This window comes from Buteo buteo, chromosome 19 (assembly GCF_964188355.1).
Source record: "Buteo buteo chromosome 19, bButBut1.hap1.1, whole genome shotgun sequence".
In the NCBI taxonomy this organism is placed as follows: domain Eukaryota; kingdom Metazoa; phylum Chordata; class Aves; order Accipitriformes; family Accipitridae; genus Buteo; species Buteo buteo.
In genome coordinates this window covers 1662302-1682159 of record NC_134189.1, presented here as the reverse complement: position 1 = coordinate 1682159, position 19858 = coordinate 1662302, and the positions used below count along the sequence as shown (strand labels likewise).

General features: G+C 47.8%; 1 protein-coding gene across 1 annotated transcript in view; it reads left to right on the top strand.

Moving 5' to 3' along the window:
• Positions 1-19858, top strand: part of CACNA1I (calcium voltage-gated channel subunit alpha1 I) — a 158417-nt gene that overhangs the window by 111434 nt on the left and 27125 nt on the right. Inside the window, exons 8-17 of the mRNA XM_075051956.1 lie at positions 999-1305; positions 2696-3099; positions 11276-11427; positions 12049-12234; positions 12938-13055; positions 13522-13677; positions 14116-14206; positions 16798-17000; positions 18192-18602; positions 19427-19527. Of these exons, the coding sequence (XP_074908057.1) occupies positions 999-1305; positions 2696-3099; positions 11276-11427; positions 12049-12234; positions 12938-13055; positions 13522-13677; positions 14116-14206; positions 16798-17000; positions 18192-18602; positions 19427-19527 (2129 nt within the window). The remainder of the gene's footprint in view (positions 1-998; positions 1306-2695; positions 3100-11275; positions 11428-12048; positions 12235-12937; positions 13056-13521; positions 13678-14115; positions 14207-16797; positions 17001-18191; positions 18603-19426; positions 19528-19858) is intronic.

Genomic DNA, 19858 nt, shown 5'->3' with positions numbered 1-19858 from the left:
GTGGAGATTCATCTGTAATTTCATAACATGTAACACTGAGAGTGAGATTTTTATGTCCAGATCTCTCAGCACCAAGAAATATTTGCTCCATTTTACAGATAGGAAAACTGAGGCAAAGGAAGCTTAAAGGGAACATACAAAGGTGTAAGATAAGCCTGGTAGACATTTTGGCTTCTGTATGGAGAATAGGAAGAACTTGGGCATTTTGTTTTGTTTCTAAGAAATTGGGGGAGTGGATTGTGGTTGGTTTTGCATTTGAAATGAAAGGCCTACCTAGGCTACGGGACAAGTAAAATAAGAGCTAACGTAAAATGTCTAGTATCAGAAGAATCAGGAAAATAGAAGATGAGCAAGGAAGCACTGTTTTGCCAGACTATTTAGTGTCCTTCTCAAAGTCATTAGTTTTTGTAAACTTCTCTTTGATTTCAAGAGCTCATTCATTTCAGCAAAGTGCCATCTCCTTGTATGGTGAATTAAGTTGTAAATGGTAGAAATAAATAAAATGCTCCAAGAATACTGACATGTCCTCCAAGAGTTGAAGACCATAAATGACAGTGCATGATTTTTCCAGTAGTAAAAGAGAAAGCAGAGGAGAAAGCAACTAAACTACCAAACTAAGTCCTCTGTCTCCCACCTTCTGTTTAACACAAAGGAGAGGGAAAGAAAAAGTCCAGTTTTCATAAAACCCTTTGCAGGGAACTTTTAAGTGACTTGCTAAAGGTCCCAAAGCCTGCCAAAGGAGCAAAAAGTTGGGCTTCTGTTTGCTGAATTTCAGTTCAGAGCTCCAAATTCTGCATGGAAGTGACATCAAGTCAGTTCTCGAAAGCAAGCTCAGCCAGCCCCGGCTTTCTCTGAAATCCCGTCTCCATACGCAGACTGGTTCCCGTTCCTCTGTCTGCCTCCAGTCACTTTCCACTCCTCTCTCCTCTTACGTTCCCCCTCCTGCGTCGTTTTCCTCGTGTTGACTTCGGCTGTCCGTTCTTCTCCTTTGCTGCTAGGTGGGCTCCTTCTTCATGATTAACCTGTGCCTGGTGGTCATCGCCACGCAGTTTTCGGAGACCAAGCAGCGGGAGCACCAGCTGATGCAGGAGCAGAGGGCCCGGTATCTCTCCTCCAGCACTGTCGCCAGCTACATGGAGCCGGGAGACTGCTACGAGGAGATCTTCCAATACGTCTGCCACATCGTGCGCAAAGCCAAACGCCGCACCCTTGGGCTGTACAACAGCATACAGAGCCGGCGCCAGGGCCACGTGGAGCCCAGCAATGCCAAGCTGGGCATGAACAGGAAAAGCCAGAGGCACTACAGTAAGGATTGCGTGGGTAAGGCTGGAAATACCAATAGTGGAAACGTGAGAGTAACTGGGAGCATCTCCATGTGCCAGCTAAAGGACCTGTGCCTACAAAGCACAGAATCAGAATTAACGTTGGCGGTGGCAGTGCACCAGAGCAGCAAGGTGGGGATGACCAGCAAGAATGGGAGTGAAACAGGGATGACTGGCAGGGAACATGGGAAACCCAGGTTTGAAACCCAGAGACCATAATGGAATAACGTTAAAGGCACTGGCTGAGGCTTGTAAAGGGCTCCAGGCCTGGTATAGCAGGGTGAGCATTGCAGTTTGGGAGAGAGAAGTATTGGGGGGATATGAGCAAGTGGGACTAAGGGTTGGACTCTGTGACACAGCAGGTGCCCCAGAGCTCTCCTCCCAAACTGAGTTGCTGTGGGACCTCAAGAGAGAGGCAAAGGGAGTCGAATTGCAATAGGATGTCTCCTGAACCAAGGGAGCAATACGGAAGAAGTCAGTTTCATGTGCAAGGGCAAAGGAGACAATTTCTCTTGATGGGAGCGCATGCTGTTGTGTAAAATTAGACACGAGATACCATTTAAATTGGATTCTGGGCCTGAAAAGTGACTGTAAAAATGGTTTTATAGAGTTAGTATTAACTGCCTGCTGATGCCTTTCCTAAGTTATGCTCCCAAAGCAAAAAAGCAGATTTTCCTTCAGCTGGTCTTGCATACTCAGTCTTTCATTTTCTGTACTTGCTGGGAGAAAAGTTTCTGCAGGCTTCATGCACTGTGTTAATGAATTAATTGCTTCATTCCCCCACTGTCCATTTGATCTTCCAGGCTCAACTGGAGGATTGAGGAACAAAAACTTAGGTTTCTCGCTGAAGTCGGGAGATCTGTGCTGATTCAGAGCACATGGAGTATCAGGAGGAAGTGTTCTTTCGCTACCTTTTCTGGCTTCTTGAGATGCTTTGCTAATGTTGCTTCCTTAATTTAGAGAGTTCAGCTCAGCATGTGGGTTCTGGGACCCCACTTGTAGCAGTTCAGGCCGAAAGCAGTCCTCATCATCATTTTTCCCTCAGTTCTGACTTAACGCAAGCTACTGAGTCTCAAGCTGTGATTCCTGCATCAGACAAAACAGTTCTTCCTCTGTGGACACGAGCTCCCCATTGAGCCTAATCACTGGCAGCTGAACAGTACCATGCCTTTTGGTGACACAGCCAGTCCGTGTAAAGCCTGCAACGGCAATGGCTTTTATTGCTGCCCTTGAGATGATGTGCCAGTGTTTAATCGTCCTTACAGCTAAAAAGCCCAGTTACCCTGTCTGAATACCCAAAAGCCAAACAGGTGCCCAGTTTCGACGTCTTTTTCAAAGCCTTCTCCTTTAAGCGTGATCATTTCTCTCCCCAGGGCTTTGCCAGCAGCACAACTCTCCTGACTGCCCTCCTCAGGGCTTGGTCCAGCCTATTGCTGTGACAGCAACCTCTGATCCCACCAACTGCCCCCGATGCCATAGGGGGGAGCACGAAGTGTCCCGAAGGCTCTCTGTCCTGGATAGCGCTGACTCAGACCAGGAGGATGGAGGAGCCAGCGAAGAGGAGGGAGCGGGCGGCAGAGATGACCAGGGTGCCTCGGCACTGGAGAAGGAGGAGGAGGAGGGGGACGAAGGCGGACGGCTGAAGCTCTGCAGTGACATGTGGCGAGAAGTGAGGGTCAAGCTTCGAGGGATTGTGGACAGCAAGTACTTCAACCGTGGGATCATGATCGCAATCCTAGTGAACACTATCAGCATGGGCATCGAGCACCACGAGCAGGTAAGGCGCCTCAGGGCACGGGGTGGGCAGCGGGGCTGGTGAGTCCTGCCTGGGGTTACGGCTTCACTAAGCAGCTGATGCAACTTGGGGGAGGCAGAGATTGAGCAATTTGGACCCCAGGCCGCAGCACAGATGGTCCCAGCATGGCTTTGGAGAAAGCCTCAGGATCTTGCAGGGTCTTTTCTTCCTTATCCCTGCACTTAATCACTTTCTCTGTCTACATGTACTTTCCTCTCACCTCCTTTTAATCCCTCTCTTTTTCTCCTCTCTGCTCACTTGTATCCCTCTGTCTTTCTTTTTTACCCTGTCCTCTCTTTCCATCTGCTTCTCTCTCCTTCACCCTCGTCTCTTCTATCTTCCTCATCTCTCTCTCATTTCTCTCTTCATTAGCTTACTGAATCCTTAGTCTATTTGGTTAATTTAATGTGCCCTCTGGGGATGTCACAGGCACTTCACCAGCATCTCAATTCAAATCCATCAGCTTGCTAGCTTTTCCAGCTTAATTAAGAGATGCCTGAGTACAGTCTATCTATACAAGAAGGCTAGGAAAGGCACCGCCTCCCATCTCTGGTCATTTTGGGGGCTCAGGTGGCTCGAGCCTTTCTTTTGCCCTGGCAGCAAGAAGTGATAGATAGGTTAGACACGGACAGCAGGTGAGGGCACGGGTTTGACTTTCACGCCAATAGTTTACAGACAGCTCTGAGTCAGCAGTGCACTTTGTCCTAATGACAGACTTGTGAGATGGAGAAGGATTGTGAGCCCTCATTTTATAGCTGGGAAACAGAGGCTGTGTCTACTTTGTGATGTGCAGAGCCAGCTTCAGAGAGTGTTAAGCACGCCCATGACCTCGCATCTGCATTACTGGCTGGTAGCTCTGCTGCACTTTGCATTAAAGGAGTCCATGCTGTACATCCATGTCTCAGATCTATTCTGCCAGTCTGAATGTGATCATGATTCGCTCCATGCGTCTGCCCAGATCACAAAAGTAAGAGATCGCTCCACCACTGAGATGCTGACTGCATTGAAGCTTTGGAGACCAGGTGAAGTCTAGTCCTGAACACAGTCTCAGGCAGAAAAGAGTCAGGCAGCGAGTCTGGTTCAAGCAAGGCACTCAGGTTTGTCCTGTGCTGTATCAGGATGGAGATATCTTGAGACCCAGGGTATCTTAAATTCCCTGTTTGAGGCAACACAGTGTCTGAGCCAGTATTTGAAGCCTCAGATGTCTGGATCCCACCCACGTACCAAGCATTAGACCATTTTTCAAAGCCCAGCTAGTTTCTGATACAAGGATGGGAAACCTTAATTTGATCCCAGAATGCAAAACTGCACTGGATGCTTCAGTACCAGAAAAATACTGGCAGGAGCTCAGAGGAGAGGAGAATGAAGAAGAGGCTGGAGGGGTTGACTCATGAAAATAGATAAAAAAGAGCCATGTATTTATCACGTAGCAGAGAGATGACTAAGGGTTGAAGCCCAGGACAATACAAAAACTGCCCACTGATGTTTTAAAGATGTGAGCACCAAGCAGGGAGAGGCATTGTTCATTTTGGTTTATTGGAGACAGCGTGAATTAAGAGTTTAGCAGAAGAATATTTGAGCTGGAGGTAGAGAATTCACTCTCATGTTCTGGCTATTGTGTGTGCAGATTTAAGCCCTTCTAGGCCGCCTCTGCTGTGTTTGTACAGCCCACAGCAGAGTGGGATCTGCCTGCAGCCTTGGGGTTTCTAGTAGCAGGTTATTAATGACATGTCCTTAAAGTTACGCTATCACTTTTTATCCATAAGTAGCTAGGAAAAGCTTATGACCCTGCATGCTGTTTCTACTAGAAAGAGATGTCAGCTGAATTGATCACAACTGAAAAATGTGGTGCAGCCTGTTTATTTAAAATATGTATACTGAATCCTGTTTTCCTGGCACAAGATTAAAAAAAAAAAAATTCAGACCATACCATGAATTTCAGGTCCTTTTGAGTCAGCAGTTAACTCAAAAGCACACAGACATTTGCGCTTCCTTTTGCTCTTTCAGTTTTCCACAAGCCATGCTATCAGTACATCTCAGACTGGTGCTTCATCCCCTCCTTTTCTCTCCTTCCTTTCTCTTTTTCCAGTTGTTTTTCCTCCCAGAAACACAAATTTTCACAGAACGATATCCAGCAAAACCCCTCTGCCCATAGAGATCTGTGATTTACAGGGTGACGCCATCCTACGGCTGAAGTAGCTTCTGTTGCTTTGGCTACTTCATCCTACAAATGTCTCCTGGCCCAGAGCTAATGTGTATAGAGACCTCTTGAGATTTTATTTTCTGGTGCATGGGAGATCACAGCCCCAGCCCCTCTCTGGGGACGTACCTGGCTGCACAAGAGGGTGTGTGAAGGTGCCACAGGTTTGAGCAGTCCTGGGAGCAGCTCATGGCACATCCATCAGTTCCTTGCTGCTCCGCTCGTTCACGGAGTTGTGCAGCGGTGAGCTGGGCTCCTGACCAAAGCACCCACCAGCCAGCAGATTAAGGGGCGAGAGAGGCTGCAGGAGCCAGGCACGAGTTTCAGGTTCAGAAACAGAGGAACCTGGGGGACAGAGCCCATGTGCGAGTCTCACCTTTGATTCCTGAGCCTTGACCAACAGAAAGAAAAACATGGATTAAAATTATGTTTGTTGCAATTCAGGGGTTTAACGTTGACAATGTTTTTCTGCCAGGAGACTTAGCCTCAGCTACTCAAACTACTTCACTCGGATCCAAATCACCTTTGAATTTGGCTTTGTTTAGCTTATCCATCCAGACCCTTGTCCTGTCCTGTTTGTGTGGCCAAGGCAGCTTCCCATCTCCTTATACATTTCTTGTGAGGGAAATAAACTCATTTGGGGACAAACTGCACTGCTATGAGTCATTTTTAATCCTTAAGCTTATCACAAGTTATCACTTGTAAACAGATAAGTTTATTCAAATCCATCAGTGTGCATTATACCATGTAAAATCCTCAGTATTAGGCCTTTAGATATTGCTGGGACGCTGCACAACCCAAAATCCATCATTTCAAGCTTTGTCCTGCTTGAAATAGTTTTTGCAGTTCTTCAGATCTGCTTCTACTTGGAAGTGCCTATTTTTAAAATCCAGTGTAGAAAGTCAAGATATTAGATGCTTCTGGCTGTCCAGAAGGATCCTTTTAAGAAGCTTACTTTTTTAATACTCAGAGAGGATCTGGTGGTTCTTGCTTTTCTCCGTTATTCAGCATGAGGATGAAGGGCTGGTCCCAGCTGAATGTCCCAGGTTGCCTTTCTCATATATTTCTTGCACGGCCTGTTGGACTCAAGCTTCTTTGCCATTAGTAGCCAATGAGACAATTGATGAGTAACTTGGTTTATCTTACCCAGCATCTACTTACAGTATTCCTTTGTACATCAGATCAATACTTTATGAGGTCTGTCTTGTGTGGATCAGGAGACAATGCCTTGTTTCCTAACTAGACCAGCCCTGTGGATCAGTACCTTCATATCCTTTAGCCTGTGTGATTTCCCTTTATACCAGCATTTATTGCATCCACAAGTTCATATTTTACAGTTATTGCTTCTCTTCTACTATTTGCTGCTTGTCAGAAATATTCAGCAAATGCCCAAGCCAGCTCATCATACTGACATTTAGTAAATGATGGAACAGTCTCCCTCGGGTGGTAGATGAAACCACATTACTTCAGTCTTGTAAAACTAGGGTATAACAAAACATCACGAAATCCTGCATTGGTTGTAGGGTGGCGATTAGAGTGAGTAAAAGCTAGTTGGTATGTTCCATGGCTGATTTCTATGACTCTTCTGATTATTGTCAAGTGACTTTGAAATGGTGAGTAAAAATGGACAGGCTGGAGAGACCTCTCTATGGAATATTTCTCTCTCATGTTCTCAGAGGCAGTGATGTGCAGGTACGGTTTGGCAGGGCTGGTCTGCACAGATCACATCAATCACTTCAGTTTCTAGACAGCTGCAGATTTAGAAGTTTAGGAGAAACTTCTTCTGCAGTGGCTGTATGGTGGTCTGCATGTTCTTAACCTTTCCTATAGTGCAGGAGTTTCTGGCTGCTGTCAGATTATGGACTAATTACACTTTCAGTCTAATCTGACGTAAGAACTCCAATGTTAGTAAGAAACTGAAAAGAGGGAAAAGAGTTGAGCCGCTGCCCTCTATTGCCCCAGTCCTAGTTTCTGATCACTGGGCAGGTGCTCTGAAGTAGATCTTAATCATACATTTCACTCTCAATATTTGATCTACATTGTTAGAGATGAAGGACTTCTTGCCATGCAGGTATGAATTAGGTATTTTCATGGATTTGGAAAGAGATCCGTATGCAGAGTAGGTGAACCAGTCTGGTTAAAACACTGGCTCTGGGTATGCTTTGCCCCCTGGGATCTCTCTCCCTTCAAGCCACCCTCCTCACCCAAATACTCAGCTCCCACAGTTTTGTTTGAGTTTCTCTCCTAGTGTGGTGGGTAAACCAGTCTATCCTGGCTTGGCAACACAAACAGACTTCTTGTGGGGAGATTTCTGGTGTTAGCTGGTTTTGTTTGGACTAAAGTAGCCTTGAGTTGAAGCCTTTCCTAGCAGATACTCCAATTTACAGTTTCTAGGTAAACCTGGGTGGCTTGGGAGGAGGTAGCCTCGCTAATGGTTTTGATGATAAATGCCTGAGTGCTGTCTGTGGGAGCCTGGGGACCTCTCACAACTGTGAGGTGACACATCCATTGTGTTGGGGATCCCTTGTGTCTGTAAGAAGAAAGGGAAAGAACCACTTTTTCCCTGTTCGCTTGCCCCTTTCATCAAGTTCGTACTTCCCTGGCCAGAGAGAGTCCTCTGCAGCAGCCGTGTCCAGCCCCCAGCCTCGTCCGCTGTCACTCCTGGCCCCAGTGCCCCAGGTACAAGGACATCCCTGCAGAGGGGACAGCCCCTGGTGCCCCCCGCCCTGCAGCCCCGGCTCCCAGTTGATGGCTCTTCGCACTCTGCCGAATTATCTGTATCGCCAGAAACGGCTGCAATGCAGGATCTGCCTTCAGCCAGTGAGTGTGCCTCTCCAGCTGGCTCTTCTCTCTTTTTCTCTTCTTTTTTTTTCCCTGAGTTCATTCCTTTTGTGTTGCTTTTCCTTCCCCAGCCTTTACTTCTTTCCTACTCCATTTAAAAAAAAGTCTCCTCTATTTCTTGTGGGTGCCAGTGAGTTTATTTTACTATTTGTTTTCCCAGCTTTGTTTTTTGTTTCCTCTTTTGCTGCCTTTCTCTTTGCCCATCTCTCCTTCCTTTCCCTGCCCAGTGTCTCCTTCCCCTCTCTCTAGGAAGAATGCTTTGCTGGGGCTGATTGATGGCCCATTAGAAAAAGATTAACAGGTGGAGGCTTGACTAGAGAAACAGATGTCAGGGAGAGAAGGAGAGATGGGGGAACAGGTGACCTTTTCCACAAGCGAGATGCAAGCATGGCTTTTCAAACATCAATTGCTCCCTACGACAGCACAAGAGAGAATGTGTGGACAGCAGAGAGGAGGATATCCACCATCATAGCCTGTTGCTTTTTTACACTGCTCCTTCTCACTGACATAATAATTTGATTCAGGCTGAAATTGGCATCTCTGTTTAGCATATGGACCTCATGTTCACAGCAAGTGTCATTACTGCCTGGCTCTCCATGAAGTGATCTTAATCTCTGCACTCCCGTGTGCACTTGCTCATTCTTTCTCTCTCTTTGCTTTTATATCCCCTCCTTTCCCCCTCATTTTCAGGATGGTTTTGTTATTCAAATGTAATTACAGTGGAAATTGAGCCATCTCCCCTTTTTTGACTTTAAAGAAATGAAGCATTTCAATAAAAAGTTGCAACAGGGAGTGCAAGAAATTAGCAATGGGCATGGGAAGCCACAGATGTAAGGAGCAGTTTCCAGTCCATTTGCTCACCTGGGAGGATCTGGGCCCCTGGGGGTCCCAGAGCAGGGGTTAAAGCAGACCCCAACTTCAGGGGGAGGGTCAGACCCAGAACTGCATTCCTCCCTCAATTCTTCTTCCACCAGCTGAGTAAGTAACAGGCACAGCCAATGCAAAGGCTACCCTTTAGAAAAACAGCAATTTTGCAGTCCTCAGGGAGGGACCATGACTCCCTTTCCTCGTGGGCACTGAGTTCATGGTAAAAATATTGGCTCTGACCTGCAGGGACTCACTTTTTTGTTTCCGTGGTGCCAGAGTGTCTGTCCTCTCTTGCCCTCAACAATAGGCTTTTGCAGTTTTCTTGTTCCCTTCCATTTTATGTGATGCTTAAAAAGGTGGCCTGGTGGCCAGGCATAGCTCAGACCAATGTGAAGGAAGAAGAGAATCTTCAGCCACCTTTTTGGCACGGGTATCCAGACAACGAGAGCAGTACTGGCTGCTACCACAGAGCCTGGATCAGTCTCAGCTCGAAGGCTTGGAGCTGGGGCTCGGTGGCGCGGTAGGTTAAACGTCAAATATGTAACCTTGTCTGAGGTGCGACATACCTGCCAGAGGAGCCCTGAAGAAGTGCCTTGGAGCTGCTGTGCCTTGTCCCTCCTCCTGGGAAGGCGGCACACCTTCAGCTGGAGCAGGTCCCCACCAGCTGCTGCTTGGGAAGGTGATGGCCAGCAGCATGCTACAGCCAGGTGAATCGCTCTAGCAGTCTCATGCGGTCTGAAGGGCATGGGTTGTCTAGCCTGGTGCCAAGATGCAACCCATTATACCGGGAGGAAGTTTTTCTCTCACTTTGGGAACATTTTGTGCCTTGCCATTGCCGTGGTAGTCTCCCTGGGCTATGTGTGTGTCTGAGTATGTGCAATATAGGCACACGTGTGCTGCCCCTCGTGCGTCCGACCTTGCTGGAGACCTCAGACCTTGCTGTTTGGCCTGGTGCAGTCCTAGCCGCTAGGAGAGAGGTGCTTTGAGCAGATGAGTCCATCCCAAATCCAGTGTAGGGAATGCCTCCGCAGGGGATGGCAAGATCCTGGCATCCTTCATCAGTGACATCAGCACAGCCTCCATCTCCCTCTGAAGCAATGTTTCATCATTCCTGAGGAAACGGTCTAGACCCTTTCCTGACCTTGTCAGAGAAGTTTCTAAGGCTACACACACTGAAGAAAAAGTCATTAATTCAGAAAACAAAAGGAGGAGTAATTTAATTTGCTCAGACTTGTTCCACTGATGGAATCATTAAAACACTTTCTCTCATATGCACAAACACATTGGTCTCTGGTCTCTGCTGGAGAAGGCTGTATCACAGGAGCCGAAAGATGTGTCAGAGATTCAACAGAAAAAAAATGCCTGAGGCAGGGTCAGATTGCCTTTTTATTCCTTTTTATTTATTTATTTATTTTATTTCAACACAGTCATCTTGTGTCATCCTTGGAGGTTTTCCCCTTGTGCATCTGCCTTTCTTCTCTTGCTGTCCATTTTTCTCTTTTCCTCACCCTGTCCTGCTCTTTCTCTCCCTTACAGGTAGGCGTTAACAGAGTACCCCTTCTTGCTGTTGTATTTTTCAGCTAGTCTGATATTTGCTTGGGTAATTATTGAGACCACTCTGAGGATAGAGGCATGAGAAAAGACTGCTGGAGCAAGTCTGGAAAACTAATGCATACCAAGGATTTGGTGGGGAGTTGGGGAGATAAAAACGGGGAAGGGAAAAAATAGAGGGGAAAGGGGCAGAGAAGTGCAGGGAGGTTTAGAAGAAGATAGGGAACTGTTTTCCTATCATTCAAATGTTTTCAGAATTTCAGCAAAAAAATGTGCCAGCTACCTGTGGAAATCTCAGAGGAAGATCCTTGAAGAAGGACGTTGACTGCAGATCAACTACTTTTGCCCTGCTTCAAAAAATACTCAAGTTCTTTGCACAAAGTAAAGCAGCCTTTAGCTGGGGAACCAGGGTAGAGAGTGGGATGTGGGAGACACTTTGTCAGCCTTGGCCGTGTGAGTGGCTGTGGGGCTCCTGACCACCTCTAGTAAAAGAATTTGTTAGGGACATAACCTATGATGAAGGTAGTAAATGTGCAAGGGAATCTGGAGTGCAAGTGGCTCTATCCAGCTCCACTCTAATCTCACCCATGGAGCTTTGCAGCTCCTTACAAAGCCTGTCCCCTGGGAATAGTGGCACTTTATTTCCCATAATTGCAGGGCTCTTTCAGTTCTGACTCTCTGAATTTGCCTTCTCTCCAGCCAGAGGAATTGACCAACATCTTGGAGATCAGCAACGTTGTCTTCACAAGCATGTTTGCCCTGGAGATGATCCTGAAACTTGCTGCTTTTGGTCTCTTTGATTACCTCCGCAACCCCTACAACATCTTTGACAGTATCATCGTCATCATCAGGTGACAAGGGCCTTGGGGATCAAGTGAAATACATACAGAAGAGTGCTACAGAGCTTGCATATTTTCGTGTGCCTTTTCAAAAAGGATTTAGCAGCTATACTAGGAGGAGCTGAGCTGATGCACAAGGCCAAGGATTGGGAGACCACGTTGTCTTTTCCCAACATTTGGTGACCCTAGGCAAGCCACATAGCACTTCTGCCCCTTAGTTCTCCCCTCTGTAGAATGAAGGCAATTGCAATTGCCTTGTAAGTCCCCAACAAATATTAGCTGTGAAATGTTTTAAAAATGCAAAAATTAAGGATGCTACAAAGGTTTAATGTGTGATAGAAGAACTTGTCTTGCTGGAATTTAATGCTGCAATCCTTTCCTCATTCCTGCAACATACAGTGCCATGTTCATGTTCTTAAGGGAGAAATGCAGCTTTCTACACATAAGTATAAGCCTATAATATATACTTCTAATTATATCCTGCTCAAACGGATTTTCTCTCAGACCCCTTTATACTTACTGCCAATGCAGAGGTGAAAACTTGGATTAGCATTGTTATTCCTCTCTCTCTTCTGTTCGTTCCCTTGTCTTTCATTTTGTCCCTCATACTCCCTGTGCCTCTCTGGGCCACAGCATCTGGGAGATCATCGGCCAGTCGGACGGGGGCCTCTCTGTGCTGAGGACTTTCCGCCTCCTGCGGGTGCTGAAGCTGGTGCGTTTCATGCCCGCGCTGCGCCGCCAGCTTGTGGTGCTGATGAAGACTATGGACAACGTAGCCACCTTCTGCATGCTCCTCATGCTCTTCATCTTTATATTCAGGTGAGGAGGCAGTTAGTTGCCTCACTGCGTTTTGGAGAGGCACTGCATGGCTCATGTGGAGAGCAACTTTGGAACATGACTGCATGACTTGTCTTGCCCATTGCTCTAGGTTCAGGCAGTGCTGACAAGCGCTTATTTGTTCATAAGGGCCAAGGTTACTGCTGCCCTAAATTGGGTTCAGCAGCTGAAGATTTGGCCTGGACGGGGTGGATGGGGTGGAGAAATACTGCCACCAAATGCGCATGTTGTGCATAATGTCCCATCGCAGGATAGGTGAAGTTTCTTGGTAATCAACACTGGCTGCAGGAACAGTTCGGTCTGGAGGCTGACTCTGGCAGAAGGGTGGCAGGAAGCAATCAAGAAAATCTGTGAGCGCATCCCATGGATGTGGTGGTAGGGAGGCGAATCAAAATGAGGGCAAACAAGAATGATGGGAAGAGCAGATCTGAAGGACAGGTTGGAGGGAATACATGAGCTCTGAGGCAGTACAGGTGGAAAGCCAGGGGGTTTGGTGAGCTATAGGGGTGCAATGCACAGCTCCTTCTTCACGGATAGGTCCCAGTGGTCTGGCTGTGTTGTTCTACCCCTCGCTCCTGTGGCGTTACATTAGGTTGTCGGGAGGAAAAGAGAATGACTCTGACGAGCTCATTGTGGTGGCAGAGGTATTTGTATTTGACACCATCTCCACTTCTTGTCCCAACAGCATCCTAGGAATGCACATCTTTGGTTGCAAGTTCAGCCTCAGGACAGACACAGGAGATACAGTTCCCGACCGGAAGAATTTTGACTCCCTGCTGTGGGCCATCGTCACCGTCTTCCAGGTGAGTCCACTTTGGTCTCTTCAGGTGGACCGGGGCAAAGTGAAGAGGATCAGGAGAAGCTTCTTCTCGTTGAGGAGCATTGCACTACGCTCCTGACAGCACAAAAGGCTCCAGCACGTCCTGTTTAGAGGAAGAACAACTGGGCGTTGTAACTAAATGAATGGTGTACCTCAGACAGGAGGGCTCCTTCCTTCCCAGGAGACAGTTTGCAAAGGTCACTCCTGCCGTGGTAACTCCCCTGCTTAACGCTGTCACCTCAGCCCACGACTGCCCTCACAGTCGCTCTTGTTTATTCTTGCTCAGCTAACGTTGTCAGGGCAGTACCACCGCTGGACAGTGGGTGTGTGGTTATGGCGAAGTGAAGAGGCCTGATGTGGTCCTGATGTGTATCCTTTCACTGTCCTTTTCTGAGAATCCCCTTCGTGTTCTTCCTCCATGTTTATGTGGCCTCTGCGCCTGGTTGCAGATCCTAACCCAGGAGGACTGGAATGTTGTGCTCTACAATGGCATGGCCTCCACCTCGCCGTGGGCATCCCTCTACTTTGTGGCTCTCATGACGTTTGGCAATTACGTGCTCTTCAATCTGCTGGTGGCCATTCTCGTGGAGGGGTTCCAGGCTGAGGTGAGTTGCCACTGGGGCCTCATCAGGAGGAGGAATAGAGGTGCTAAAAGGGGGACCTTTGAGACACTGTGAGGGTACTGGGGTGGAGGTCTCCCAAAGTATCACACCTCTGTCATTTCCCTTGTGAAGTTCAGGGCAGGCTTCCTTTAAAAAAAATGAGAGCATTAACGCTTGCAAGGAAGGAGACAAGCCCTCTGGAAGGGAGTTCACAATTTGCATCCTATGCAACAGACCCTGCCCTACTAGGGTGAGGCCTTTGCCCCTCCAAAAGCAAGAACACAGTACGTCAGCCATCGCAGGTCACACAAGGCTCTTTCCAGTGATCACACTGATGCCTGGCTGCCAAGGAGGACTTTACAGTTGTTCCAGCAATGAAAGACAAGAACAAACGGTCTTTTCTGTTTATGAGTTTCCAACTTCTAAATTTTTGTGTTCCAGGGTGATGCCAACCGGTCATACTCAGATGAAGATCAGAGTTCATCAAACATGGAGGAGTTAGATCAGTTCCAAGAGGTCCAGGAAGGCTCAGGTACAGTAGGTCAACCAACCTCATTTGCTTATCTCCCATTGCTGTTTAGTGAGAAATCTGAAAGCAGATTCTGCAGAAAATTCACTCTCATCTCCAAGAACTTTTTGGTTTGCATTCTGAACTTTATGCTAGTTTGTAGTGTTATCTGTGGAAAAACAGAGCCATGCTGGCATCCTGAGGAATGTGATAGCCAAGGGGAGCAGTTCTTGAATGACCTGCAGAACGTCAACTAGGAATGAGAAGTGGGACTGTCTCTGCTTAGCTTCAGGGGCACCATTTCAGGAACTCTGTGTCCAAATCTGGGACCCTGTCCTGGCTTCGGCTGGGATAGAGTTAGTTTTCTTCTTAGTAGCTGGTACAGCGTGGTTTTGATTTAGTGTGAGAATAATGTTGATAACACGCTGATGTTTTAGTTGTTGCTAAGTAGCGCTTAACCTAAGTTAAGGATTTTTCAGTTTCCTGTGCTCTGCCAGCAAGCAGGTGCACAAACAAGAAGCTGGGAGGGAGTGTGGCCAGGACAGCTGACCCGAACTAGCCAAAGGGATATTCCATACCATAGAACATCATGCTCAGTATATAAACGGGGGGCGAGTTGGCCACGAGGGGTGGGTCACTGCTCGGGCATTGGTCAACAGGTGGTAAGCAATTGCATTGTACATCACTTGTCTTTTCTTGAGTTTTATTCTTTTTTTTTCTCTCTCTCTTTTTAAATTCTATTCCTTTTCATTGTTATTATTATTTTATTTATTATTTATTATTAGTAGTAGTATTAGTATTACATTTTATTTTACTTTAGTTATTAAATCATTCTTATCTCAACCCACAAGTTTTACTTTTTTTTTTTTCGATTCTCCTCCCCATCCCACTGGGAGCAGGGAGGAGTGAGCATGTGGCTGCGTGGTGCTTAGTTGCTGGCTGGGGTTAAACAACAACAGACACACATTTGGATAGGGGATACCAACACATTAAAAAGGACTCGGACAAATCAGGAAGTCTTGCCTCATAGCGAGAGGCTAATGAAGCTTAGAGAAACCAAAGAAGTGACTTGAACACACACTCTGTAAGTGCCGACCATAAGGAGAGATTTCTGATGGTAGATGGCTCTTTAATTGAGCAGAAAAAAGCATAATGAGATTGTAAAGGTTGGAAGCCGAAGCTAGACAAATTCAAACTGAAAAACCCGCATATTTTTAAGGAAAGATAATTAACTGTTGGAACCGTCTGCCTGCAAACTTCTGGGTAAGGTCTCCACCCCTCGAAGTCTTCCCTTGAAGACTGCAAGTCTTTCCGCGAGGGGTATTATACTTCAGACAGGACTCGGTGGCAGGGAGCAGCAAGAGCAGCTTGCTCCGCAGTGGATGGTGAGCCAGGAGCTGGGAGGGAGGGACAGCTGGGCAGGAGGGCAGGGACCACGCCGACAAAAGCACAGTGCCGGCACAGGGGGAGCAGAGCAGGTCTGCTGCCACTAGCCAGGGTCAGCCGATTGTTCGGTGATTGCCAGGCAAGTCCACGGTGGTGAGGCAGGTCTGAGGTCGAGCCAAGAAGTCCAGTCAGCAAGACAAGATCAGGATCAGCAAGGTGCAAGGTCAGGCACAAGCATTCTCACAGCATGACCCAGACAAGGAGCACAGGCGCAGGGCTGAGCTTAAATGCAGCTCCCGCAGCAAGGAGCAGTGGCTCCAGCGTTGGCTTGTTACAGCTCTTTCCTGCAACTTAGCTGTTGTCACAGCAGTCTGATCCTGGGTTACATGGCTGCGCCATATCAGAGCTTACCTTGAATGTAGAAAGCCAAACCCCAGGAGGGCAAATGGGGAAGAGGTTGCGGAGCCTGTTGGTGCAATCACGGCTGTGACGCTGCGTGCAGGTGAAGATACGTGACCTTCGTGATGCAATAGGTCAAACAAAAATGAAAGTTCCAGTCCTTTTGGGCATTAAAATCCAGTACCCCATCCTCTCCATCCATCTGAACAAATGCTGACGGTCATCCACAGCACCTGACATACCCCTCAAAGGTGTCCTGTATCTTCAAGGTCAATGATCAGTCGTTTGAAGAGGCCCAGTGTAGTAGGATAGACTGGGATGAATAGTGTGATTGCAGGAATTTAAAGGTAACCTCAATACGTGGATGGCTGTGGGTGTCCCCACATCTTAGTCTCTTCCACAGTGTCTAAGCCCAACTGCTTTAAATACCAGTCCGACAGCGGGTGGTATTTGTTCAGACCTGAAGATGCAGGTGTCTGTTCTTGGCATGCAGAAGCACACTCTCCTCCCCAGCTGCCAGGGTTCGGCTTCTTGCTCTGCCTGTCAGCCTGAGTCTGCCTGACCAGCACTCTGCTCGTTGTCTGGCCCCCAGGAGAGCTGCCGTCAGCTTTGGGGACTGAGGAGAATACTTCAAAGTGTTCCCAGCTTGCGCTGCTTTTGCCACAACACCCTAAATCAGAAGGAATTGATGCTGATTGGTGCTAAACAGCTAATATTCTGTTAGCTGCAGCTAATGTGCTAAACAGCTTAGACATTGAAACAGTCACTGGATAGTGAGGAACCCACCTTCTTCTTTCGCTTTCTTCCTCTTTCTGCGTCTTTCCACCCAGATCCCAAGCTCTGTGCAATTCCTGTGACCCCTAATGGACACTTGGACCCATCCCTGCCCTCTTCCAACCCACCAGTGGCTGCTGGGGGGGTCACCAACTCCTCAAGCAACTCCCTGCAGCCTGACCAGATCCGCGTTGCTGTTGACTCTCGGAAGAGCAGTGTGATGTCCCTGGGGAGAATGACCTATGATCAGCGGTCCTTGGTGAGTGAGTGAGTAGAGAAGTGTGTCATACCCTTCTTTTGAAGTCCAAGCACTCTGTTGTCTTTCTACCATCGTCCGGGGATTGCTGTGGAGGATTGCACTGCTGCTGTAGGCTTCTAACACAAGCACGTTGCCTGTCTTTAGGAAGCCAGGTCAGTTCACGTTATTTATCTAAATGTCCAGATTATTGAAGTCTATTTCCAGGTTATTGATCTATATTCCATTGAGTGTGGGATTCAGCTCTTTTATATTCTTCTGGTGGGAGAGGGGGAACACCAAGGAGACAGAGTCTCCCTCTTAGCGTGAAACATGTTTTGTCTCCTTGCCCTTTCCTTGTTTTTGTAGGGCACAGGACACAAAATGATGCCTTGAGTTGAGAGCATAGGAATATCTGGGTGATGCCAGAACTGCCAACTTCCATAACAGATGGGTTTTCTGGAAGCTTTTGTAACAATGAAGAGAGAAATCTTGACTTGGAGCTCCCCATAGCAGGTCCTGCTGCCCCTTAGCACTTCCCCAAGCACTGCTGGCTGTCCAGCCGATGCACCTCAGACCTGTCCACCTTGTAACATCAGCTTCTGGGCTTTCTACTCACTGACACACACAGCTTTGGGGGGGGGGTGCATCGGTGCTCAAAGGGTTTGTGCCCCTGTTATTTCTAAACAGGGAGAGCTGTCAGGCATGCACTACATGATAAGTTGCTGATGTGGTTGGACTAGACTGTAACCAACAAGGCTGTTTCTCCCATTTCTTCTTTTTACTAAGACTGTACTCAAAGATGGTGTGTCAGATTATCCATCACCCTGTACCTCATGTTATCCTCTACCCCAGGGCAGCATAAAAAACTGCCAATCAGATATTTTGAGAGCTTCATTCTTACTCTGTGCTGGTGTAAGTAACAACATCAAGCACCTGGCCTTTGGCTTTATTATTTACCTTCCCCGTAAGTGCTTTGCACACAGATGGTGCTATAAAGTAATCACAGCTGACACCATTACTAACTCATTATCAATTTATTGTCAGATTTACAGAGGTTGCTGCTAAATTCCCACCACGCAACTTCCTCAGTGGCTGAAAAAAGGCAACCTCCCTGGCCTGGGGGCCCAGGGAGAAGTCTGTGATCTGAAATTGGATTGCATGCTCCCTCCTTGTGCCCGGATTTGCTGAGTCCCCGTCCCCCTCTTTTAACAGTCCAGCTCCCGCAGTTCCCACTACGGTGCCTGGGGTCGCAGCGGAGCCTGGGGCAGCCGTCGCTCCAGCTGGAACAGCCTGGCCCGGGGACACAGCCTGAAGCACAAACCTCCCTCTGCCGAGCACGAATCCCTCCTGTCTGGGGAAAAGCACAGGGCGGCAGATGGGGAGCCGGACGGGACGGGAAGGGTGTTTCATCACCGCCGGACGCTCTCCCTGGACAACAAAGGCTCCTGTGACCTGCTGGAGTTGTCCTCCGTCCCGTCTGGCAACCGAGTGACCCATAAGCTGGGAGCAGCATCCAGCGAGCATCAAGACTGCAATGGCAAAATGCCCAGTATCGCCAAGGAGATCTTCCCAAAGATGAACAACCGCAAGGAACGGGGAGAGGATGATGAAGAGATAGATTATGTGAGTACTTGGTGGAGGGAACCTGGGGTTACACTGCGGTGCTGTGGGAAACCCCGGATCCGTCCTCAAGTGTCAGTCTCTGCCACATGCATGGGAGAGCTTGCAAAGGTGCTTTAAGCACAGCTGGAGGGCATCACCGAACACAGATGGGACCTTCTAGACCCAGGCAAGCTCAAACCATGTTGTCAGGCTGCCTGCAAGGCAGTCGTACAGGTGGATGGTGGGAGGAAGGACAATATAGGGTCACAGGCATGGTCGCTGGGGGGCTGTTATTTCAGAGCAGTGCAGCCAGTGATTTCTACAGGCTAGGAAGGGTCAGGCTGTGCGAGGAGCGAGAGCTATGCATGGGGAAAATCAGCAGCAAGTACAGGACTGTACCAAATACAGATATATATGCTGTGTGAAATTAAATCACTTCCAAGCCCAGGTGCCAACAGAAGGCTTTCCTGTCCTGGCCTCTCGTTTAGCTGAGGTGGCAAGGAAACACTGTGCTCATGTAACAGAGGCACTCCAACAGTTCAGAGAAGGCATCATGGACAACATCCTGCTCTAGGAAGGACATCAGCAGTTTTATTTGTAATGATTTGGAGAGGAAACCAGATGCCAAGGGGTAAAAAGGCCCCGACAAAGCAGCTTCTACCTCCTTTTCAATGGCTTGTTGCTCTTTGAGTCCATTTCCTCATTCAGGGGCTTAAAGAACAGCAGGTAGTGCACTGGCAGACTGCAGGTAGTGGTGTTTTGGGGTCAGATGTGAAAGGAAGAGTGCCTCTCTCAGGCAAGTTCGAAGGTAACCAGTGGCACTTGCTTCTGCTGTGTCCCTCCAGAGTCTGTGCTTTCGCATCCGGAAGATGATGGAAGTCTATAAGCCAGACTGGTGTGAGTTACGGGAAGACTGGTCCATATATCTCTTCTCTCCACAAAACAGGTTTGTGCAGTTTTAGCCATGAAAGGGTTGAGAAGATGGGGCAGATTCTGTTGCCATGCTGGCCACATCCCCTGAGCTGCATGTTAGGTTGCAACTTTAAACTTACTAGCTGGGAATGTGTTTTGTCTCCTCCATCTCCACTTCTACAGCCAAAAAACATTTCTCTTCCTTGATTCTGGAGATGAAAGGAAGGATGAGAATCCTAAATAGCTATTGTGACTTTCCCTCCCTTTGGAGCATCCCATTTTTCTTTTGTGTAATCATAAATATTTATAGCAAAGCAAGGCAGGGAATACTAACATTAACCCAAAAAAGAGAAGGAATGTATTAT